We start from the raw sequence: 23,913 nt of genomic DNA, 5'->3' as shown, positions 1-23,913 counted from the left end.
TGCCATTATTATTGTGTTAGAAATTCAACCCTTTCATACTATCTTGGGTTGCTCCAACTGGCCCCTTAATATGCCAAGGCAATAATTATAGATTTTTGGAATTATCAGATTTCTGCAACAAGTAAATGGGAAAAAACTATCTCAATATATCTTGCAGGATAGGTCTAAATTTTTTTGGATTTACTTTGATATGAGTGTAATACATATATAATTAATTACTACGTTAATCTCAAAGCAATTCAAGGGGCTTTAATGATGTGAAACTACTAAGATTTACATTTAGAAATTAGAAAGAAAGGTGTGCTCATTTAAATTTAATTCTAGCACGTAAAAGAGAGTTAAGAATTTGAAATATTTAACTTGCTTAGGCCAAAGACGTGCAATAGAGAATAACCAAAACTATTCTTTCAAAGTTCAAGGTACTATTAAATGCAAAGTACAAATCACATAATCCAACGCTTAACAATGAGAGGTTCACCTCAAGTGCCTTCTCACTCAAATTTTTGTAGGCTTTTAGCGGAGAAAGATGAACCATATAATGAAAGATATTACCACTAGAAAGACGGTGCCGAAGAACTTCGTTGGCGGAGAGGTAGCCGGTGGAGATGAGGGTGGTGGGTGGCCGACGATGATCCAATCGTAGTCGGAAAATTGATGGGATGACGTGCGCAAGAGTAGGGACAACTCGCTCCAAATAATCTTCAATGGTGGCGTCGTGCTCAAATCCCACGTCGAAGAATGGAGATCGTAGTATGTTGAGATTACTGTCGTTGTCGAACACAAGTCCCCATTCAAGTTCGGGATCCGCCATGCATGCTTGACGTTGTGAGAGAACTCCAATGAGAAGAGGGGAAAGAGGTGGAGAGGGAGAGCACTTGTGGTTTGCGAAAATTAGCTCGTTAGCATTAGAAGGCTTAATCATGCGATCCACTTCAATTTGAATTTCAAATTGATCTGAATTTTGAAAACTTCCATAATTTGACTTTGCCAAATTTGGAAATTTTAGTACTCAATCAATTTTGAATTTTCAAAATTCAAACAAGTGGGGGATGGGGGAGGAGGCCGGCGGTGGAGAGGCTTGGGAACAGGTGGAGGAGGTGGGGTGGTCGGCGGCCAAGAGATGACTAGGGCCAGCGGGTTGGAGAGATGAAGGGGATCGGGATGATGGGGATAGACCACGAGTCACGGACTCTTCCAATGACTGGTGGGTATTGCTTTTGCCCTTTTGCCCTCACCTTGGGCTCTCGTTCTCCTCTCTAGTGCACCACAAGAAGAAGAAGAAAAAGATAACAAAACAAGATTTCATTCCAAATATTCATTAACCCAAATACAACATATGAGACCACTATATATAGGTCTCAACTCATGAAAAAAAAGGTACGAAATTGCCCTCTGGGCTACAATAACAAAGCAACTCCCCACAGGGGTAAAAACGGAAAAACAGTAAATGCTAAATAATGCATCATGACATCTAAATCAAAAGTAGAGGCGCTGAATCGTGGCCATCGATCTGCGATTCTGCCGTCGATAAACATGTCGGTAGCGTCTGTCGATGTCCTCATCATTTGAGACCCATAATGACCACTTTTTCTAAAGATATCCCAATTTTTTTAAAATTAAATGCCGTCAAATTTTTTTGTTGCTTATGTGGTTTTCTTTTTTTTTTTACAAATAATTCTAGCTATACAAAGTTTCCATAATGTTGTGAATGCTGTTGTAAATATGTAAATGTCAAAATAGAGAATAAACCATGTAATTATTGTAGTTTTCCTAGTTTGAAATTTGTCAAAGCATAAAATTCTTATGTAATTAAGTTAATAAAACTAATTGCAGTTTGTTACATGGTATCAGAGTCTAGGCAAACTAATTGCAGTTTGTTACATGGTATCAGAGTCTAGGAAAATTCTACTTCCTTCTGTCGTGAGATGTCTTCTGTATAAAGAATGTCTTCTTTCTTCCTATTGAGATTTCTTCAAGTGTTGATTCTAGCAATAAATCATCTATTTCTACCGTCCCTGGTGTTGAAAACTAAAACCAAGTTTTAACAAGGGATTTGCAGAATATCCAAGAAACATATAGGTAGAATAATAAAAAAAACACTATCTAAAGAAGTAACAATTTATCCATACTTTCTTAAAGGGAAAAGTGTAATTGGAATATATTTTAAATTCGATGCCTAGGATAAACAAAACTCCATTGTGTTGCCTTGGCTTTGGAATTTCTTGGCACCTGAGGTTAGTGATACATTCATGCTTCTCATCATGACAAAGGAGATTTGGGAGGTTGTGAAGTAAACATATTCAAAGGTTTTTGATGTGGTACAAATTTATGAGATGTAAAGCAAATTCTTGTCACCTAGCAATGAGTAAAATCAATTACAAATATTCAAATTTTGTTAAAAAGCATATGGAAAGAGATGGATCACTATCAATGCATAAAAAAGAATTATAGTAACTATGTAAATCTATATAAAAAAGATTAGTTGAAATAGTCAAAATAGATGATTTTCTTGTTAAACTAAACATTGAGTTTGATCTAATGAGAATACAAGTCCTTGGAAACAAAGATCTAACCTCACTTAATTAATTTAATGCAATTGTTCAAGAAGAAGGACGAATTGGAGTCATTATTAACAAGCATCTAAGGAAAGTTTAGCTCTTGTTTTAAAAACCACAAATTTGAGAAATCTTGGGTTGAAGCAACCATCATATGCTGGTAATGAGCAAGGAGATTCAGTTTAAACAATGGACAAAGACTCCCTATCATGAACCTTTTGCAAAGAATACCATGTCATACTTAAGAAAAAGGTTGGATGATTAAAGCTCCGCATCCAAGCATCAGGAGAAATTAAATGGGTAAAGGAGGATCAAGGGCATGCATATATGATACAATTTGTTGAGGAAGAAAAACCCCATGATTCCTCCTTCGAATTTGATGTGGAAGATATTTTTAAAAAAAATTGAAGAACTTCTTGGGATCATTTGAGAAGACATTTATAGATACTTGCACTTTGGCCTTTTTTTATGTATATCTTCTTTCTCTCGGCTGTTAAAGTCTCAAATAATTTGTCACCTAACTCCTAGGTTATTGACTTACGAGCCTTTGATCACTTGATCCACTCACAAATATTTACCTCTTATCCCCCTTATTCTAGCAACTGAAAAATTACACTTGTTGATGGATCCAAGACAACCGTGGCTGGATGAGAGAGTGTTTTTATATGCAATTCCCTTTTCTTCAAAAATATTTTGTAGTGCATCTAAATTATTTATCGACCTATTGTCCTTCCAAAAGCTCATTGAAGACACAAAATTGTATTGTAGGTTTTTACTCTTATTGAGTGTTTCAGGAGCATGGAATTAGGAATATTATTGGAATTGACTGAGAAAAGGATTGGCTTTATGTTCTTGAAGAATAAGCAACTAATGTAATACTATCACTTCCTCTCCAATTTTCCTGTCCTTTGGGCCCGACAACAATTATCCTCCATTATTACAACATGTCTCAACCACTGTGACTGTTTATTACTAGTAGTCATTTCAGTTTTGTCTCTCTTGTCCAAAAGAAATATGATTGACTACTCCATTCTCAGTTGACCACTTAAAAATAAACAATTTAAGGGGAACAAGCTTCTTCTCTCTAGCCTGCCTCACTCGAAGACTTTTGAATCTAAGTTCTCATTATTATCTACTTAGAAATTATTTTGTTTTTCTTATCTAGAGGATGTAGAAGTCTATTGTTCATGTATAATTCGTCTTGAAACCGTAAGATTGATGCATGCTTTCTACCATCGTTGACACAAAACACTTTACTTTGATTTAGCGACTCTACGTGCAATTTTGCAATTGAAAACTTGTCCTCAACACATGAGTTACTTTGCTCAATAGCCTTGAGGCGCCCCACATAGGTGTATAAACGAGTTAAGTCGAGCTTGAGTAACAACTAATTTGAGCTCAACTCTCCTATTTAAAATCAGGCTTGAACTCAGGTTCGAGCTCAAGTCGAGGTCATACTTTGCACTTGAGCTCAACTCGCTTATAGAGTAGCGAGCTTGAGCTTGACTAGTGGCCTTGAGCTTGAGCCAAAATCACCAGGAGTTGGCATCAAGGATAACTCATTGGAGAAGGCATTGATGTGGTTGGTGGTGCTTGATGAAGAAGAGTTTGTTGGAGAAGGCATTCATTGATTAGACTAGCAGAGTTTGATGAAGAAGAGGAGGTTGCTAGAGAAGGCATCAACAAGTGTTCTTTAACTATGCATGATTACCTCAACACTTGCTCAAAACGCTTACCTTGTGAAATTTAAATGTTCCTTACTACATGCATACGTCCTTACATTCCTGACAAAGCAGAAGTACTGATATATTCATAAGTGTGGTGTTAGCTGGAAGATACAAATCTATTTTGTTACTTGAAAAATTCTTTGGAAACCTGGGAAATATGACTGGCAATATGGATTTACTTACAAGGAATTAACAGGAAGTGTCAATTGATAATTGCATTTTTTCCCTAAAAATAAATGGATTTCCTGCTTTTTCTTTCAGTGCAAATCTCTCAAAAGGGTAACTAACTGCATTTTCTTAAATGCTTTTTATGATATATTCTAATTTGGTATAATTGATGCTGTCAAATTGTCAGAATGGATGAATCAAATGGTAATTTATTGTCCATCAGCAAACCAACTTCTGGAGATGCTTTTCCTGTCAAAGACAAATTCATACAGGCAAAGGTACTCGTCATAACCGTGAATTGTATTTAAAAGTTTTTGTCCTAACTTTTTTATCTCGTAGATGCTGCATATGTTGGTTTTATTATGTTAGCTTGAATGAATAGGCTATTTACACGATGCAGCGGGGTACATTAAACCGTGCTGATTTGTTTTTGGGTTCAACTTTTGTTCCCCTTATTGCTAAGCTGAAAAGCAATGCGTCTTATCTCATCCATAAAATCGTATGACTTTTGCGCATTTTGTGATCTGTTGGGCCAGAGTTCAGGTGATGCAGGATGGGATCAGAGTAAGTTACATGCATATAAAATAAATAATGCTGTGAAGAACATATGATGCAAACTAGAAACAAAAAACATGCCTTAAAAGCGATGAATTCCAGCTATATTTTGGGGTGGAAATTGAGTTTAGAAAATAAACGGAATATGCTCCAAATGCTATATTTCACAAACAGAATACAGTTTATGCAATGAATGATTTATAACATACTATGTGTGAATCTACACCACGCTATTGTCGGTTTTAATTCCTAGCATACTAAAACTACTACTACAGGGAAAAAAGATTTTACTAAAATTTTGCTATGTCTATAGAAAGGTCTCATCCTAAAATAGTGGTAAAGAGCAAGATCATCCTTTTCTTGAGATCTCCATCGTTAAGCACCAAAAAAATCCAAACTGTCTCCATATTTAAAATTCAAATGATCCTATACGTAAAAAACAAAGGAACAACAGAATCATGCGATTGAAAGAGAAAACCTAAAATTCGGAAATGATAGAAGAGTAAACCTAATCAATGGCCTGATTATACAACTCTAAATTAGCGGCACTAAGCAGCTGTGGTAACTCCAGGGGCTTGAAAAAGTCTTCATCCTCTTTTTCCAAATATGGAGTGAGATTTTTTTATGCATGAGAAGCTCTTTTATAGTTTGGGGTAGTGTGGGAAACCATATATGAGAACAGAACACAAGATATTGCTACTATTTTACTAACATGTGATTCAATGGAGTTGACTAGGGCTATTTCGATTTTAGCCCAACCATTTGATCAGATGAAAAAAATGTGAAATGATACATGGCAATAGGGACCGTGACTTCATAAAACATTTAATATAAGTTAAAATGATGTTCAAAACCAAATCTAAAATCCTCACATTACCACCTTTTAATAAAATGAACTCAACTAGAAGGACTTGGTACTAAAAAGAGGACGTCCCTTCATCAATGCTGTCTCATTCATTTCCTTTGGCTGGTTTATTCTGAGCTCTTCATCTTAGGCCGCCATTGAACTTTGGCCACTTCTTATGCCCAAGGTGAGCTTTTCAAACTACTTAAATGGCATGCAGTCAACTGCCATACTTGTTAATGGAGAAAAGGGCCAAGATGGTCCCTTAAATCTTTGGGAGGGACTAATTTTGTCCCTCAATTCTTTAAAATTGGATTATTTGATCCTAACATCTAAATAAATAGATGTTGGACTTAATGGTGTTAAAAAATAGGGATATTTTAGTAATTTTTTTATTAAACTATTTATTAGATATAATTTTCAAGTAATTATAATTTTTCAAAAAAAAAAAGTTGGTTTAAAAAGAGAAACTAATTAGTCATATATTAATTATCTAACTTAACTAGCTTAATTATCTAATTTTAGGGATATTAATTAGCTTAATTATCTATTATAAATATTAATATTTTAATAGTTATCTAATTATTATTTAGAATATTAATTATCTAATTAATTATTAATATTATTATTTATATTATTAATTATCTAATTAATTTTAAATTTTAGTAATTTATATTAATTAAATTACATGTAATTCTTAATTAATTACATATGATTTGTTCATCTTTCTTCTTCCGCATTCTTCGTTGATGTACTTTGTGTACTTTAGAGTCCAATGTTTAAAATTACGCAATTGGGTATTGAGGCGTTTTTTGTACATGAGGCGAGGCGTAAGCCTCAAAATAAATAAAAAATTGCGTAAAGTGATAATAAATGTCAAAAGTGATTTTTATATAATACCTAAATAATATGTTAAATGATTACATATTAACTTTATATTGAATTATGAATTAATAAATTTACATACACATGAAACAAAAAATTGCACAAGATCTAAAGTGAAAAGTAATAAATTGCATGAAATGAAATTAAAATCTAAATATTATAAAAGCAAAATAATATTAAATATAGAATTTGCATAGAAACATCATATGACATCAAGTTCAGCTCCAATTTTTTTTTATCAATTATCTTCTAATTTACATTTAATTCTTAATAAAAGTTAAAATAGTTGGCAACAACTTAGGAATTATCTGCACTGTCATCACTGAGCTGGTCTTTAACTGCGTTGTTGCATAACAAATTAGTCTATCCTCTGCCTCATTCAGTAAAGTTGAACGCCTCCCAATATACAATAACAACAACAACAACAACAACAACATCAAGCCTTTATCTTTTTTTTATCAATTATCTTCTAATTTACATTTAATTCTTAATAAAAGTTAAAATAGTTGGCAACAACTTAGGAATTATCTGCACTGTCATCACTGAGCTGGTCTTTATCTGAGTTGTTGCATAACAAATTGGTCTATCCTCTGCCTCATTCAATAAAGTTGAACGCCTCTCAATATACAATAACAACAACATCAAGCCTTTATCCCACCAAGTGGGGTCGGCTACATGAATCCTTTTTCTCCATTGTATCCTATTAAAAGTCAACTTCTCGTTTAAATCTAATAAAGAAAGGTCATTCCTAATATTTTCTAACCAAGTCTTTTTAGTTATACCAATATGCTTCTTTTTAATTTATTTCAATCATATTCATCTTTTAGAAATATTTTCATCAAAATAAATATGAGATTAATGCTCCAAAATTTTTAGGGTGGTTGTGTGCAGTTTTCAAGTGATTGTCGATGACGACTATGACGGTGTTGGTTACGGCGAAGGCCGCATAATGGAGGTAGAGGCAATCGAGAGAAAGTTATTGTGTTTGAATGTGAATGAAGATGTGATTTATATTAGTTTTAACAAAAAAATTATACAAATAGGGTGAGGCGTAAGCCTAACACTAGCGAGGCGAGGCGTGTCTCAAGGCTGGCCTCAGCCAAGTTGAGGCGCAAGCCTCATAAAAAAGCTAGAGGCGTAAGCCTCGAGGCGTTTTTCACTAAAATTGCACTGAGGCGGGCCTCATGGCGAGCCTCATTTTGCGCAATTTTAAACTACGATAAACAAGTGCTAATGTTGGTAGACTAAAACCTACGGTATTCCTGAGACGATGGAACCATGGAATCTTAATCCAATCTACCTCCATTCCCAACAAACAAGACTAAAATATCTTAAAAAATATTCATTTTTAATTAAGAGCTCTCTTACATAGTCAGAGGGGGAGTTAACTATGAGGGCTTGTGCTCATAGGAAGTAATGATTCAAATCTAACTAAATCCTGATCCAACTTTCAGGAGAAATTTGATTAACTACAATCTACCTTAAAGGAGAATGAAATCATAAGTCTGTAAAGCAGGATTTGTGCTGGAGCGCCCATTTTTTTTGAGCAAACATCAATTTACTATATTTTTCATTTACTTAAATGATTATGATTTTAGGCCTGCATGATGCATTATTTTCATTCACTATATAATTCCTAAGACTGCACCAAACCTAGACTCACCCGGCATCAGTACGGTAGCATATTCCACTTGTAACATGTGTGGATAATTTTCATCTGGACTTTTTCATACTTCACGAATGCTTTTGTATTTTCTATAATTGATTTATAGTCAATTCACTTGAACTGAATCTCATTGTGTTTGACCTTGAAGTATGTGGAGAGGATTATGATTTCCAAGGATGGTAACCAGCCTGATCTTCCTCCAGTCAATGTCCGCAGCTGGGAAGCAGTTAAAAGTAGTAATATCCAAGCCATGTATCGGCTCCTTGTAGTGTCTGATGCCAACCCTAATACTAGTTACGATGATATAAGCACCACCAGACATTGCCACCATGGGGATGTTTCACTGAACGGTGAAATGGAGAATATACAACTTGATCTTTCAAAATGCCAGAAAACAATGGATTCCTGTGAACTTACAAACGTTCTGGAGGGTTGTTCCTTGCTGCACTTAGCATGCCATATTGGTGATCCTGTCATGGTGGAACTCCTGCTACAGTTTGGTGCTGACATAAATAAAAAGGACTTCCATGGAAGAACCCCTCTTCACTGCTCTATCTTTAGAAAGAATGATTCCCTCGCCAAATATCTAATCAGAAGGTACTCACTTGAATAAAGACATCGTGACATTTCACATTTAGCTTTATTTAGCACATCAATTTTTTATTGATTTTATGTTATTTGCATCATAGGATACAATTAAAAATATATTTTTGTGAAAATGCATCTACCAATGCATACATTTTTAAATATCCCTTTTAATTTTTTCCTTAATCAATATAAAACATATGTGCTCAATGTTATGTTTTGATTTAAATCTACGAAAGTTAAACTCTCGGTTTTTTTTTTTTACCATTTTTGGTATTAGTTTGTAGTCTATTGAATATATTTTTAGGCACGTTTTTTTTTCCTTAAAACACTTCAAATGAATTCCCTTGCTGCTTAATCAGATATCTTCTTAAGACCATAAAAATAATATTAAAATTATTTTTATTTTCTTTTTCATAATAGATCTTCTGTGCATGAAACTAAATTAAGTCTCCGAAATTGATGTATTTTTTCTTCTAAATCTATGTTTCATTACTTACAGCCATAACTTCATCGTGAACTCATAAATTTGCTTCATTTATTCTTTAGCTCAAACTTGAGTATTCCCTTTGTCCTTACATATTGGTACAAAATGTTGGTCCTACTATGATTTGATATCCTCTTATTAGTATGATTACATTATATTTAGAAGATTTGTTATCGAAGATTACAGTACCTCTCTAAACTTTCTAAATCTCAATGGGTCTTTCATATAAGACTAAGGCTTCGTTTGGGACGGCTTTCTTAATGCTTCTTAAAACAACTTCTTAGTATATAAATTTAAATTTTTATATTAAAAAGTTACTTTAAGAAGCACTAAAAAAGCCGTCCCAAACGAAGTCTAAGTGCCTTATTTTTATGAATCTTTTTCAAAGCAAGAATTTCATATTTTATTCAACATCTCTTTCTCCAACAAACCAAAATGGTTGTATGTTAGACCGGTCCAGCCGGTCCGCACAGGACCGGCAAGTCGCAAAGAGCGACCGATCTCCGCCTCCTGCAGAGATCGAGCGGCCCGACCAGCCGAAGAGATCATTTTAGGAAGCGTTTTGTAGCGTTTTGAGCGGGAAATTTGAATGTAGGGACTGTTTAGGGATTTCCTTTTGATTTGTATGCATTAAATAGTAGATTTTCCTAGGGTTTGAGCATCTTGAATTTGGCTGAAATTTGAGATCTCGTAGATTTAGGGTTTCTTTGGGCTCTAGCGGCGTCTAGAGATTTGGGAGAGATCGATCCTCCTCTCGAATTGAGGATCAATTGTATCTTGCTGTTTTTATTCATCTACTAGTGAAATACAAGCTTTCCTTTGAGTTTTCTCTCAGATTTTACCGGACAAGTGCTGTTTTTCTGCTGTAAACAGCATTTTTCTGCTGTTTTCCTGCTGTGGACAGCCATTTGGCTGCTGTTGGTTCGCCGATTTTTGTTATGTTACTTGCAAAACCAAGTATTTCCTATCATTGTAATTGCATTAATTGTCGCCAACGCTTTATCCAAGAGTAGGCTGTTCTAGTTAGGTTATTCCACTAGTCTTGTCTTGATGTACCCACCAGCCAAAGGTCCTGTATCAGCCCAGAGACCTTATTGAGGTTTCGTTTGGGGCGGCTTTCTTACTGCTTCTTAAAACAATTTTCTAGTACAAAATTTTTATACTAGAAAACCGCTTTAACAAGCAGGAAGAAAGCCGTCACAAACGAAGCCTGACTTGTCATTATCTGATTTCTTGCTAAAACTAGTATCTAACAATAATTTATAACTTATGTTTGATACCGTTACACAGAGGTGCAAACACATTGATTAAAGATAGTGGCGGCCTGACTTGTCTAGAGAGGGCTATGGAATTTGGAGCAATAACTGATGAAGAGCTGTTTATATTACTTACAGGCCGTGAGTAAGATAATCGTACATTCTGCTACTCTAATATAATGAAGCAAAAACTGTGTACTCTCAACTGCGATGTCTATAGCCCTCTTTATATTGGCTGACAATTATCAAAGACTTAAAGTTGAAGGTAATTCCATTTATATATTTTTCTTAGTTCTGTCATACCCTGCAGACTTGACCATTCAAAACGTTTGTGATATTTCACTCTGTAACATGATTTTTTCAACATTTTTTTTTAAATATTTACAGTGATCTGAAATTATTCAACTTATTATGTATCCTAATATATTTTTCTTTAATTTCATTTAAAACTGTTCTGATATATTGTATCATCAACATGAAAAACAGCATAATTCTTCTCAATTGCTCTCACGGCACAAGGTTTACGGCTTTATTTGAGACAGCTTTCTTATTGCTTTCTAAAATGATTTTTTAGTACAAAATTTTTAATTCAAGAAATTTTTGTACTATAAAGCTATTTTAGAAAGCAGCAAAAAAACATTCCCAAATGAAGCTTACATCTCTGTTGTTTGTCATAAAAACTGTTTTGCAGTCATTTCCATATTTTCTTGATGCTTTGAAGAACTTTTGAATGTTTTTCTTCTCTCTTTGTTGATCTAGAGATCTGCTGAGCTTCTCTCGTGTACTATAATGCATGTGTATCTTAGGTTTTGTTTGCAACGGCTTTTTTAATACTTCTTAAGTCAACTTTTTAATGCAAAATTTTAAATTTTTGTAGTAAAAAGCTGCTTTGAGAAGCAATAAGAAAGCTGTCCCAAACGAAATATTTGTTATATCAATGCATCTGCTTATGAAAAACTTGTTTTGTGAAAATCCATAGTGACAGTTAGTCAAATGTGATTTGCAGAGGATGAAGAATTGTATCCATCTGATAATTCTTTATGAGGTTTATAGTGTTGCTGCTGCTTTTTTAATGTCTTTTGCTATATTATCACCAGCATGGAAATTGCCTATCAAAAAAATTTAACTTTTTACTCTCATCCAAATAAAAGGGTGAAAACTAATTTCAATTGAGCTCATTTAGCATTTCCAATTTGGTTATGTTTGGTTTGAAGGAATTGAAATAGGAACATAAAAGAAAATCAAAGTAGTAAATGAATTGAACTATGGTGAGTTTCCATTTGTTTGCTTGCTTGGTTGGTCGAGAAGAAATTGTTTGTTTTTTTTTTTTAGAGAGAGAGAGAGAGAGAACATGTGAGTTAGTGAATTTAGGGGTGTCAATTTTTGACACGACCCAAAACAAGACCCAAATATGACCTGGAAAAATTCTGGTTAGGGTCAACCCGAACTTGAAATGGGTTGGGTTCAACAAATCAACCCGTTTTAAAAATCGGGTCAGGTTCGTGTTGAGCCAACAACTCGAAATTGACCCAAAAATGATTTGAAATTGACATGAAAACTCCTATTTGACTTGAAAACACAAGATTGACCGGATTTTGAGCTGAAAATCAAATATTGAATCGATTTTTGACTCGAAAACTATCAATTTTAGGTCAACTTCAGGTCATTCGTGTCGAGTCGGGTTGACCCAGACCCGAACCAGGTCAGGTTTGGGTTCGGAAATTTGACCCGTTTTTTCCCGTTTTTAAAAACGGGTCGGGTTCGGGTTGACCCGAATGGTGTCGGGTCAGTTCCGGATTTGATCCGAACCCGACCCGTTGGCCCGAATTGACATCCCTATTAGCGATGATTTGATGGGGAAAAAAATAATAAAATTTCACGTTTTTCATCACAATCGGTTAAGAGTTTATCAATGAAAAATACTGTTTTTTTTTTTTAATTATATTTCCTTAGAGAATTTAACTATGTATCATTTATGTTATAACAAAATGCTCAGTAGGAATATATAAATAAAAAATATTTGCATCAAGATAATTCCTTCAAATCAAACATGCCCCTTGGCAATTGTCTTTCATTCTATTCCCACAAACCAGATATAATCATGGAGATCTATCAGTAAGAAAAATATATATGTACAAAGAGCAAATAGGGTGTTACGTGAAATTTGATTGGGTTGATCAATTGGATTGTGTTATTAATTAGAATCTCAATTTTGTGAGAGCTTGTCGAGGAGTTGCGGGGGGCCTCACATTGCTTAGGGTTCATGGGCATTATATACTTGAGCATTGTGATGTTGTATATTCGTGCATTGCAGTGTTATAGAATATAGTGTGGGGCATTGTAGTCTTGATATGAAGATAAAGAACGGAGAGTTGCAGCACTCTAGAGCCAACATTGCGGTGCTATGAGTAGAGATTGGAGACAGAGAGTAGAGTGTTGTAAGGCTTCAAGTCCCGGTGTCACGACTCTGTGAGGTGGGTTGAGCAGTTTTTTTTTTCTTGTTTTCATTTTTAGCTTGAAAGGTTGCTTTCCATGGTGTATTGAAAGGAGTATCTTCGGCTATTATCTTTATAAAATGGTGTGAATAAGAGTGAGAGAAATGGATTTGTACAATTTCTTTCGATTTTCGTAAGGGCTGTTTAGTTGGTTAAAAAAAAAACAGCCTAAAAAAATACTTTGGAGTGGTTTGGATGAATGTAAAGAAAGATAAATTGTTTTTATTATTATGATTATTATTGGAAGTAATGAATATAATGTAAAGTCCAAAAATAGTGGCGGTTGACGATGGTGGTCGTGGTCGTCAATCGCCGACTGAGGTGACAGGTGGTGGGCGGATGGCAGCGATGGTGGTGGCTAGCAATGGGTGGTGGCGAGGTGGCTAGCAGTGGGGTGGCAGCGATGGTGTTCGGCGAGTGATGACTGATAGCGACAGGTGGAGGTGGTGGCCGGCGGTCAATCAAGCTTAACTTGTGGTGTAAATAGTTCTTGCTCAAAATTGAAGGAGTTTGGTTTATTTCAAAAAAAATGAATTAAAATTATTTACTGTTGATCTACTTTACTTTGCGCTACTTTTTCATTCCACAAACAAACAATATTTTGAAAACCTCTACATTTGTGGTACTTTACACCGCTTTGTTTTCCAACCAAACAACCCCATAGTGACTTTCTTGGTGTGGTGAGGTTCCATGATTTTTATCCGATTTCAAATTTTTGCATGTCAAATTTTGGTCAATTTATATTTTTTCTTCTTTGTTTCGCTGTATGATTTACTTCCAAATATAGATTTTGATATTCTTGCATATTTTACAATGTTTATTAAGATATTTGCATGATTAAAACCTATATTTTAATGTAAGCTATTTTAAATTTTAGTGATACGCTGCCAAAAGTCGCCTTGATCTAGCATGAATCTTGAGGAATATTTGACTTGAAAACTTCTGAAATTTGGGACCATCTGAACATCAATTCCACAAACTTATAGTTAAAATGAACATATCCACAACACAAATCCAACGACGTCAAAAAAGATTTAATTCAAACCCAAATGAATCCAAATCAAGGGATTGGAGCCCAAATCCTACCTCTATCACCCGACTACGGTCCTCTGACCACCATCGTTTGACTATAGTCTTACCAATCAAATAAATAGGGAAATGATCTCTTAAGAACGGCTCTCCTGTTATTGGATTCTTCTAACCTCAACTATGTAATGCGTCATATACAATGTTTATTTACTATATTATGTCAATACTTCCTCGGAGGAAGGACATCATTAATGATAAATTTCAGTATTTCATTTCAATTGGGCCGAGCCTCATAGTATTTCCCTTTCTTGTATTCTTTTTCACGTAAAAAATCTCATATCTCTTATGACTCTCGCACATCCTCTTTCTTATATGTGTGTGACTTTCATGCAAAAATAAGACGTAAGCTCTATCTTTCTACTGTTGCAAATGTTCCAACACACAACACTAAGCAATTTAAAGATTTTGACGAGTAATATTAATATAAGATGCAAGAGAAGAATTACTATTCTTTTTATAAAATAAATAAATAAATAAACCTATATTATTATACTCAGCCTGCTTTGTGTACTCCTGCCAGAAATTTTAAAGGATAATTTATTTTCTGATTTTATTTTATAAATTGTTGGTGCATTTTTATTTTATTAAAATTTTTATTCGAAAAAAAAAAATTTCTTATAAGGCTTTTTAACATTTAAATTTATTGGAAGTGATAGCTGTATAAAATTTGGCATCCGAATTTCTTAAGGGAGAAATGTATAATTTTTATACAAATTTTTAAAATTTTATTTTTGATATAATGATTTTTCATCTAATTTTATAGATCGATGGTTGTTGCCAACTAAAAAGAATTCTAAGTGTTCGCTTGAGATGATTATGGCTGTAGATAAAAATATTTGTATAATTATTGTGAGAAAATAAAATTTAAAAAAAAATGTTTAGTATATTATAAACGATTTTCTCTTGAAAATAAAAAGATAATATTTTTTAATATATAATTAGGCTTCATCTGGAATAGCTTTCTTATTATTTTGACTTTTAGATCTCAACCACAATTTATGTTTATAATATTATCTTTTTACAATAGTTTTAAGGGTTTGTTTGTGATAGCTTTTTAGCTGCTTTACTTTTTAGATAATAAATATAATTTTGTTTGACTATTATTTTTATTGCTTTTTAAAAAAATTTATGATGGAAATATGCTTTCTTCAATCAAAATAGCCAAATTATTTTCTTCATAATCAAATTTATAAAACCTTACAACCATTCCAAATAGACTCTAAAAAATTACTTTCTTCACAGTAACTTTTCAACCAATTTTATAAAAGCTACACACATACAAATGAAATTGTAATACACTTCAATATATGTGATCCTTTAACATATTTAATTATAAAAAATTTCTATAATCATATAAAATTATTAAAAAATAATAACAATAATATTTTTGCGACATACATAATTGTGAAAAACTGAAAAATAGGATTGTGAATTACATAATTCTATGTGTGAAATAGAAAAAAATGAATATTTTTTTGAGAACTTAACATAACTGTAATTATTGAAGGTGGACAAAATAATTAAAATATTTATTCTTCTTAGAAAAAATAAAATTTACCGATGTTATGCATCGTTGTGTACCGGATGACGTAGTGCATTCTAATTCGTCTATGAACCATCCTTATTATCTCTCCCCTTAAACAGTCCATTGAGGTACTCAAAATTAATATGAGGAATTACTAAAAAAAATTCATTATGATTTGTGCGATAAATTCAATGGAGCAATTCACTCATATGAATAGAGAAATTGTCACTTATTTGTCGAGTGATTTCAATAAACATCTATGTTTTATTTTTAGTCTTTTTTATTTATATTAAATAAAGATGGCAAAATAAATTTTAATTCAAAGTTTAATTATGTAAAATGAGAAAAAAAACTTATTATTGCACCAATATTGTCACTTATTTGTCGAGTGATTTCAATAAACATCTATGTTTTATTTTTAGTCTTTTTTATTTATATTAAATAAAGATGGCAAAATAAATTTTAATTCAAAGTTTAATTATGTAAAATGATAAAAAAAAAATTATTATTGCACCAATATAAATTTTAATTATTTCATATGAACAACAATATCATCATCATCAAACATTTATCTCACTATGTGGGATAGACTACATGAATCTTTTTTTTTATATATATATTGTGTATGATTAAGAGCCATATTCTCATTTAAATTTAACAAAAAATATATCATTTCTAATATTTTATAATAAACCAAGTCTATTTAAGTCTATCTCTACTTTTTTAGTATAGATCAAATCTAATACATCTACACTCTTAACCAGGTCATCAGAAGAATTCCGGCGTCACTCGGGCATCTGGAAGAATTCCGGCGTCACTCGGGCATCGGGCAGAATTTTGGCGTCACTCGGGCGTCGGGCAGAATTCTGGCGGTGGTCATGGAGGAGTTTCCTCCCTCCAATCATTCTCTTCTTCTTCTTCTTGCTTGGGTCCCCTCTCAGAAGAAATAAGAGGATATTTATAGTTTTTGAGAATGGCATGGCTAGTAAATAGGAGGAGGATCAAGGGCAAATGTGGAGTGGTTCGATGGACGGCCGATATTGATCGAATCCCTTGATCGTGTACCGTTCGTCAAACATTTGAAGGTCTTAATGATGTCAGAATTCGGCGATCTTGGGCTCGTTGGATTCGTCTCGTCGATCCTCTCGATTCGAATATAAGCACGTTATGTTTGGAAACCGTTTGGTAACTCAAATTATGGTTTGAACTTTTCAACAGCACTTCAGGTGCCTGATCTGGACTCATTTGGGCTCAGATTGAGTCGAATTTGGTGTCGTTGGTTTTGTATTTCCGAGACGCTCAGTTTGACTATAAGTTTACTGAAATCAGAGTTCAGGTGACCCCAGATTTAATTTTTGAAGTTCCGGCTTGATTTTGCCTCGAGATTCGTGCCCGATCAAGATGATTTTTTGAGGATATATCAACTTCTTAAAGCAGCTTTTTGTTAAAAAAAAATTAATATTTTGTACTACAAAGTTGCTATTTAAGAAGCTGTAAGAAAGCAAACATACTTCATGAAGAATTTGGGTTTGACAATTAGTTTTAAATCACATAGTGTCAAAATCAGGTTACGGGTCGGATTCAAACCCGATACAGACCCGCTATCATTTGGCACAACCAGAACCTGATTCATTTTCGCAAACAGGTCAGAAATTTCAACCCGACTTGACCCGACACGATACGAAACCATTTGCGGGAGTCTTGAGGTGCACGGGTTAAGCATGCCGTGTCCAGCCTTCCGTCGCGTAGCGAGGAGCAGGCAGCGCCGGGCCGCCAGCTAGGCCACGATGGCAGGCGGGCGTTCCAGGCTAACTGGCCAAGGTGAGAGTGACTCGTGAGAGCTGTGACTGACGATTGGTGTGATACCTTGTGATGGCAGGCATGCAGGCAGCAGCCAACGGCGTGCAAGGCGAGAGTCATGGCCACTGGCCAGTGGGCAACGGGCGTGTGCCGTGAGTGGTTTGGCAAGTCTGCTAGCAAAACCGGGCAAATCAAGTTAAAACCGTTCTGTGTTGACCTGAGCCCGACTCATTCTTAAAGCGGATTGGCCCTAACTCGAAAATCATTCCAAATCAGATTTTCGAGAATCATTCCAAATCAGATTTTCGAGTAATTGTGTCCATTTTTGACACCCCTTGTAATTTCTTCCTTTCCCCATCAAATTCTTAATTCTCTACAGTTAACAATCCAGCCCCACCCGCTAACACTTTAGGTATGAAAGTAATACGCTAAGACAGTATAAAATTTCCACCTGATTGCTACAAGATTTAAATTTTAGAGTTTTAAGGTTTAGAATTATCGTACATGACAAGTTGAAAATGAGCGATAAGCATTAAAAAATAACATGTTGGAATTATCAGCTTTTGAATTGAAGCTGATCAGCCATGCACCATTATATCTATAATTAATTAAATTGTTTCCATAAGCTAGCCTGCAATGCGAAGCTTCTATACATCCACTTAAAATCCTTTTCTTACGCTATCAAAAATAAACAAATCTGTGAAGTTTCTTAGCCACATAAAATCATATAATTCTTTACAATATCCTGAATAACATTATCAGATCACTAATAAACTAATCAAAAGAGCTGCTTCGTTTCTTCTTGTGGCTGTAAATTTAACTACCAAAATTTACAGTGCCACAGCCAATTAGAAGAGCCTAATCTCCTCGCTAGCCGTCGCATAAGCAAAGTAAATCAAAGTCGCCTAACTAGCTAGCTTTTCCTAACACGAACGCAAACGCACCTCATTTGTTACCTGATAATGTGCCATCCATGCATCATCAGCAAGCACTAAATTGGCCACTAAACTGATCAAAAAGTAATTACATAAATGCTTTAAAGACTTGTCACTACTGGGTTTCCAAATGCAACAAGGCATCAAAGACAATCTCTCTCTCTCTCTCTCTCTCTCTCTCTCTCTCTCTCTCTCTCTCTCATGTAATTGCACCCTCGGTAGCCCCGATTAATTATTTTGTGCGGAAGCCGAACACCGTCCAAAGACCAACCAGAATGCGCTACGTCACCCCGGTACAACGGCTTAGTACCACTACGTCTCCGAACGACGTTCTGCATCCGATCTCCATACATATAATAATTTCTCCCATAGCCGAGCCTAATAATAATACTAAATAGAAAACTTGAATGCATTAAGTATTTAGTACTAAATAATATATGATACAAAATAGAAATAGAATACTAAATTATAATATGGGGAATTTGTCCTAACTTGCGTGAAGACTCTAATCAAAATAGGCCATATGAGACTCCCACATAATAAGTTATACTACTAGAGGCCATAGTTGACTAAAATGGAGAGAGAAACTGATGAGAGAGAATGATCTATATTTTAATGACATGTCTTCTCACTTTTCAAGTCCTATAAACATGCATGAAGGAAGCGACCAGCTTAAATGCTTCTGTCGAAGCTCATTAAAATATTAGTGTTTATAAGTGTGCATATGGCGATGTCAACTGTGGGAGAAGGTGGTATAAATATGCTGAAGAGGGTGAAGCCATATGTGGCTATGGTTTTGTTGCAGTTTGGTTATTCTTGCTCTTCCATTATTGCAAATGCAACTCTTAAGCGTGGAATGAACCACTTTGTTCTTGTTGTCTTTCGGAACGCTGTTGCTGCTGTTGTTATCAGTCCTTTTGCACTCTGGTTTGAGAGGTATATATATTTATAAAGATCTCTCTCTCTCTCTCTCTCTCTCTCTCTCTCAAGGTCTCTTTGATCTTCTTTAACAAGAGCTAGCTTGAACTTAATTAGCAAACTAAAACAAGATGTTAAGTTTAAAGTTTGTATTTATTAATCTAAACTAAAGTTTATATATGTTCAATTCTCACAATTGTACTTTCTCATGAAAGGTGAGCATTATTTAGCTTGTGTTCCCTATAAAAAAACTTGACTAGAATCTTTAAAATAACTCTACAATAAGTTAAAATGAGGAAAAAATTTCATTTCATCTTATTTGAGAAAAAATGTCATCGGACCGGAGGGGGTTTGACAAATCCACGCCGATGATCCGATGGCCGTCGTTGGACACAACTAGCTCCAAGAACTCCTTGGGAAAAGAATCCACCACTTGAGAATCAATCTCAGGATACAGGAACACAAAACGGAGTAAAACTACTCAAATATTATTCATCTCTCACAATCTGCATATTACAAGTATTGGTTATATATTTATAGACAATTGTAACAACATAATGGGGTACACCAACAAAAAAGGCAGTACACTTATACAGTCCTATAACTACCAAATGGAATTAAACTAGCCTAAAGTTTAACAAGATTAAACAGCTCAACTCCGGCGTCAAAACGTATGACTAAATTTAACCATTTAACATATATAGTTTTCAGTTACTAATTTATATGCATGGCATGGCAGGAAAAGAAGACCAAAGCTCACTCCGATTATCTTCCTCAAGATAGTTGGACTGGCTATCATGGAGTAAGTAATAATAATGGTTCTCTCCTTAAACACTTGAGTACTCCATCTTATTGCTGGTTTAGTTAAGTGTTTAATTTAATTGATTGATATTATCTTTAATTCCAGGCCTGTGATAGACCAGAACTTCTATTACATGGGAAACAAATTGACCTCTGCAAGCTTCACTTCTTCTTTTTACAATATACTACCAGCAGTTACTTTCATAATGGCTCTTATTCTCAGGTAAAAAATTAATTAATCCATCATGTGCCAAATCATAAGTACAAACTGGAACCAAATTTCTAACGTTTATTTGATCAAATTCAGAATGGAGAACCTGAACCTTAGACGAAGACATAGCCAAGCAAAACTGGTTGGTACAGTGGTGACAGTAGCAGGTGCAGTTTTGATGATAATATACAAAGGTCCTATAGTGAACTCTGTGTGGACAAAGGGAGGAGACCCTCAGAAGGCACAAGGTGTTGAGGTTGGCCATGGTGGAGGAACCAACCTGCTCTATGGCACTTTCATGCTGCTTATTAGCACTGTGGGATGGTCTTCCTTCTTGATATTACAAGTAATGCAAATTAAATCTTTGCAGCATATTTCTTTTATTTGTTTGATGAAGCAATCTGAATCAATACTTGTGAATAGTTTGTGTTCCAATTCAATGAGAGTACAGTTTGTTAAATAAATATTAGTTGGGTACGCAAGAATATGACTTAATTCAATTGGGTTGATTTGATAATGTTTGTTTGGGACAGCTTTAGTAATGTTTTTTAAAGTAACAGTTCAGCACAAAAAATTTAATGTTTGTACTAAAAAGTTGTTTTAAGAAGTAGTGAGAAAGCCGTCCCAAACAAGATCTTAGTCTTTGTTTGAGACGGCTTTCTTAGTGCTTCTTAAAGCAGTTTTTTAGTAGAAAAACTTACATTTTTAAACTAAAAAGTTGCTTCAAGAAGCAGTAATAAAAGTTGTGCTTACGGCTTCGTTTAGGATGGATTTTTTATTGCTCTGTAAAGCTATTTTTTTTATACAAATCCCTTGAAATCGGAGAAAAAACAGTTACCTAAAGTTGTACCAAAGGAAGCCTCAGAATAAAAAAGCGGCACAATCTTCATAAATGCTACTTAGTTTTAGTCATAAAAATAATCTTTAATGCAAATTAATCTCAACTATTGATTTCTTGCAAGTATAAATATTTGTTTTGTTGCAGAAAAAAACTTTGGAATCATATCCTGTTGAGCTCTCCTTAAGCGTTTGGATATGCAGCATGGGCGTGGTACTAAACACTATTATCGTATTAGCTATAGAACGTGGAAGAGCCCAGCCCTGGATTATTGGATTTGACTTGAGATTGTTGAGTGCATTCTACACTGTAAGTTTCAAACATGCAATTCTTAATATTTGTACAACAAAGAAATATTAATTTTTAGCATTTCCTGTAGAAAAAAGCTCGTATAAATTCTCTGAAAGAACTATCTTTAAGCTCTTCTGACATCAACAAAAGCTTAAATATAATTGATAGATATCTGACTGCAGGGCACAATATGCTCGGGTGTTGCTTATTATGTGCAAGGGAAGGTGATGAAAGAGAGAGGTCCAGTTTTTGTTACAGCCTTCAACCCTTTCTGCATGATCTTCACTTCTGCTATGGGCTCCTCTATATTAGCAGAGGAAATATCTCTAGGAAGGTATAAAAAGTACTAATCTTTGCTTTATATAAATCAACATGAAATTTCTGCTTAGTTTGAGACTATTTTTTTATTGCTTCTTGAAGCAATTTTTTAGTATAAAATTTTAGAAGCCTTCGTTTGACAGAAATATTGATAGCTTACTGTTCTTCGCATTCAATTTCAGGATTCTTGGCGCAATTACTATAATGATAGGCGTTTATTCTTTATTATGGGGTAAGAGCAATGATCATTTGACTTCATCAGTCAATTGTAATGAAACGAGTAAAGGAGAGACTGATCAACTACCAATATCTGCTTCCAAAGGGACAAAGCCAGATCTTGCTGATGACCCCTCCTTCATCAAGTTGCCAGTTATAAAGAATCCCTAAACATGAAAGAAATAGTTGAAGTCGATCGATCCCATTGAATTATATATTTATATATAGCTGCAGTAGGGGAAAGGTTGCAAATTAAGCTGCATAACGCAGTTATAAATTGTGTCATTTCTATGTAGAAAGTTTATTTTATGTAAACTGGAATCATCTTAATTTTTGTCTGACACTAATTTGTATGTGATTAATCAGTTAAGGAGGTCACTGTAAGAAAATACAGATTTCTCAAGTTCTAAATTCTTGCAAGAGAGTTAGGGGCAGGCTTTTTTTTTTTCTGGGGAAATAAGCTTTGAATCAATAGATATTCAATTTTTTAATTAATAATTGCAATATAAATGTCTAAATTGAGTTTAATATAGTTTAATAAAAATATCAATTTGGAGTTTTCTTTTTTATGAGTTATACAGAATTTATCAATTTAGTGAAGATGTATAAAATTTTTGTTATTGGTCATTTTGAATTTTATTGGAAATATTTGATCGTTAATTATACTGACTGCTATTGATTATATTAGATTGAGTATATTATATGGATTATTTAATCATTATATTAAAAATTTTAGTGAGGTTTGGATTACTGATGGGCTTTTGAGTTCATTATGTGGATTTTAAATTATTTCAGGTCATGGAATGAGTCAGAACCAATTGGATTAAGATTGCCAGAGATCATCAAGTTTTCTTTAAATTTTGGTTCTGTGTTTTCCTTTATTCTTTTGCAGAGTAATTTTTCTGGCTAGTGTAAATGATATTTTAGTTAATAAATAGAAAATATTTTAATGTATATGATTTTAGTTGTTTTTGTTGGTTTTTGTTTATATTTATGATTTATAGAAGCTCTGATATATTCTCGAAATGATAAATAGACAATTCTTCCAAATTTGATTCTGAGGTGTTACACCTTCCATTGTTGAAGTCCTTATTAAAATAAATATTACTCATCAACAACTTTCAAATTATAATTGGAGAACTTAAAAGAAAAGAATAATGATGGAAAAGGTTCCAAAGTTTTGTATTATTAATTATTTTAAAAAATAAGCCAAACAATAATGTCACTTTTGTAGATACTCTCTTTAATCTAAATCTATTCCACAATTCATTTATGAGTTATGTATTTTCTCCTTCACCATCTCCAAAAGAGTCTCACATTATTATGATTTAATCTTCACGCTTGCTAATGAATTTGACATCATTTGCCCGATGATTAAGCCATAATAACTCAATATCTCTATTACTTTGGCAAATAAAGGATGCCACAAGTGGAGATTGAGAAATTATTATGTGCGGTCAACAGATCGTCCGGAGGTCAATCAGAACGCGCTATGTCACCCAATATACAACGGTACATAGTAACAATACATAACAAATTAGTGTCGTGGCGTGTCATGATTAGCCTTCGAACGGCGTCCAATGATCGCACGTAATTTCTTCAGTTAGTGTTACCCAATATATCTCTAATAAACTTATTATTCTTGCTCGAAGCGTGCTCAATACATCAAACCTATGTGATGAATCAATTTATAGTGATTACATTTTCTCTTTAGAGGTTTTTTTTTTTTTTCTTTTATCTCCTCCTCC

At 34.0% G+C, this 23,913-nt stretch overlaps 2 protein-coding genes across 5 annotated transcripts in view; both read left to right on the top strand.

Annotated features, from left to right (window-relative positions):
* The window catches only part of LOC110097037 (ADP-ribosylation factor GTPase-activating protein AGD2), a 46,814-nt gene extending 35,626 nt beyond the window's left edge, over positions 1–11,188 (top strand). For all 4 annotated transcript variants that reach the window (XM_020823246.2, XM_028696533.1, XM_028696535.1 and 1 more), the window contains 3 exons: positions 4,638–4,728; positions 8,549–8,997; positions 10,763–11,188. In XM_020823246.2, the coding sequence (XP_020678905.1) occupies positions 4,638–4,728; positions 8,549–8,997; positions 10,763–10,877 (655 nt within the window). In that variant the 3' untranslated portion in view covers positions 10,878–11,188. The remainder of the gene's footprint in view (positions 1–4,637; positions 4,729–8,548; positions 8,998–10,762) is intronic.
* An 8,108-nt stretch (positions 11,189–19,296) lies between these two features.
* The window catches only part of LOC110097022 (WAT1-related protein At2g39510-like), a 6,591-nt gene continuing 1,974 nt past the window's right edge, over positions 19,297–23,913 (top strand). Inside the window, exons 1-7 of the mRNA XM_020823229.2 lie at positions 19,297–19,508; positions 20,230–20,292; positions 20,398–20,514; positions 20,599–20,848; positions 21,488–21,649; positions 21,814–21,965; positions 22,132–22,318. Coding sequence (XP_020678888.2) covers positions 19,297–19,508; positions 20,230–20,292; positions 20,398–20,514; positions 20,599–20,848; positions 21,488–21,649; positions 21,814–21,965; positions 22,132–22,318 — 1,143 coding nt within the window. The remainder of the gene's footprint in view (positions 19,509–20,229; positions 20,293–20,397; positions 20,515–20,598; positions 20,849–21,487; positions 21,650–21,813; positions 21,966–22,131; positions 22,319–23,913) is intronic.

This window comes from Dendrobium catenatum, unplaced genomic scaffold (assembly GCF_001605985.2).
Source record: "Dendrobium catenatum unplaced genomic scaffold, ASM160598v2 fragScaff_scaffold_760, whole genome shotgun sequence".
Taxonomy (NCBI): Eukaryota; Viridiplantae; Streptophyta; class Magnoliopsida; order Asparagales; family Orchidaceae; genus Dendrobium; species Dendrobium catenatum.
The sequence above is the reverse complement of the archived record's forward strand: the minus strand, read 5'-3'. Positions and strand labels throughout refer to the sequence as shown.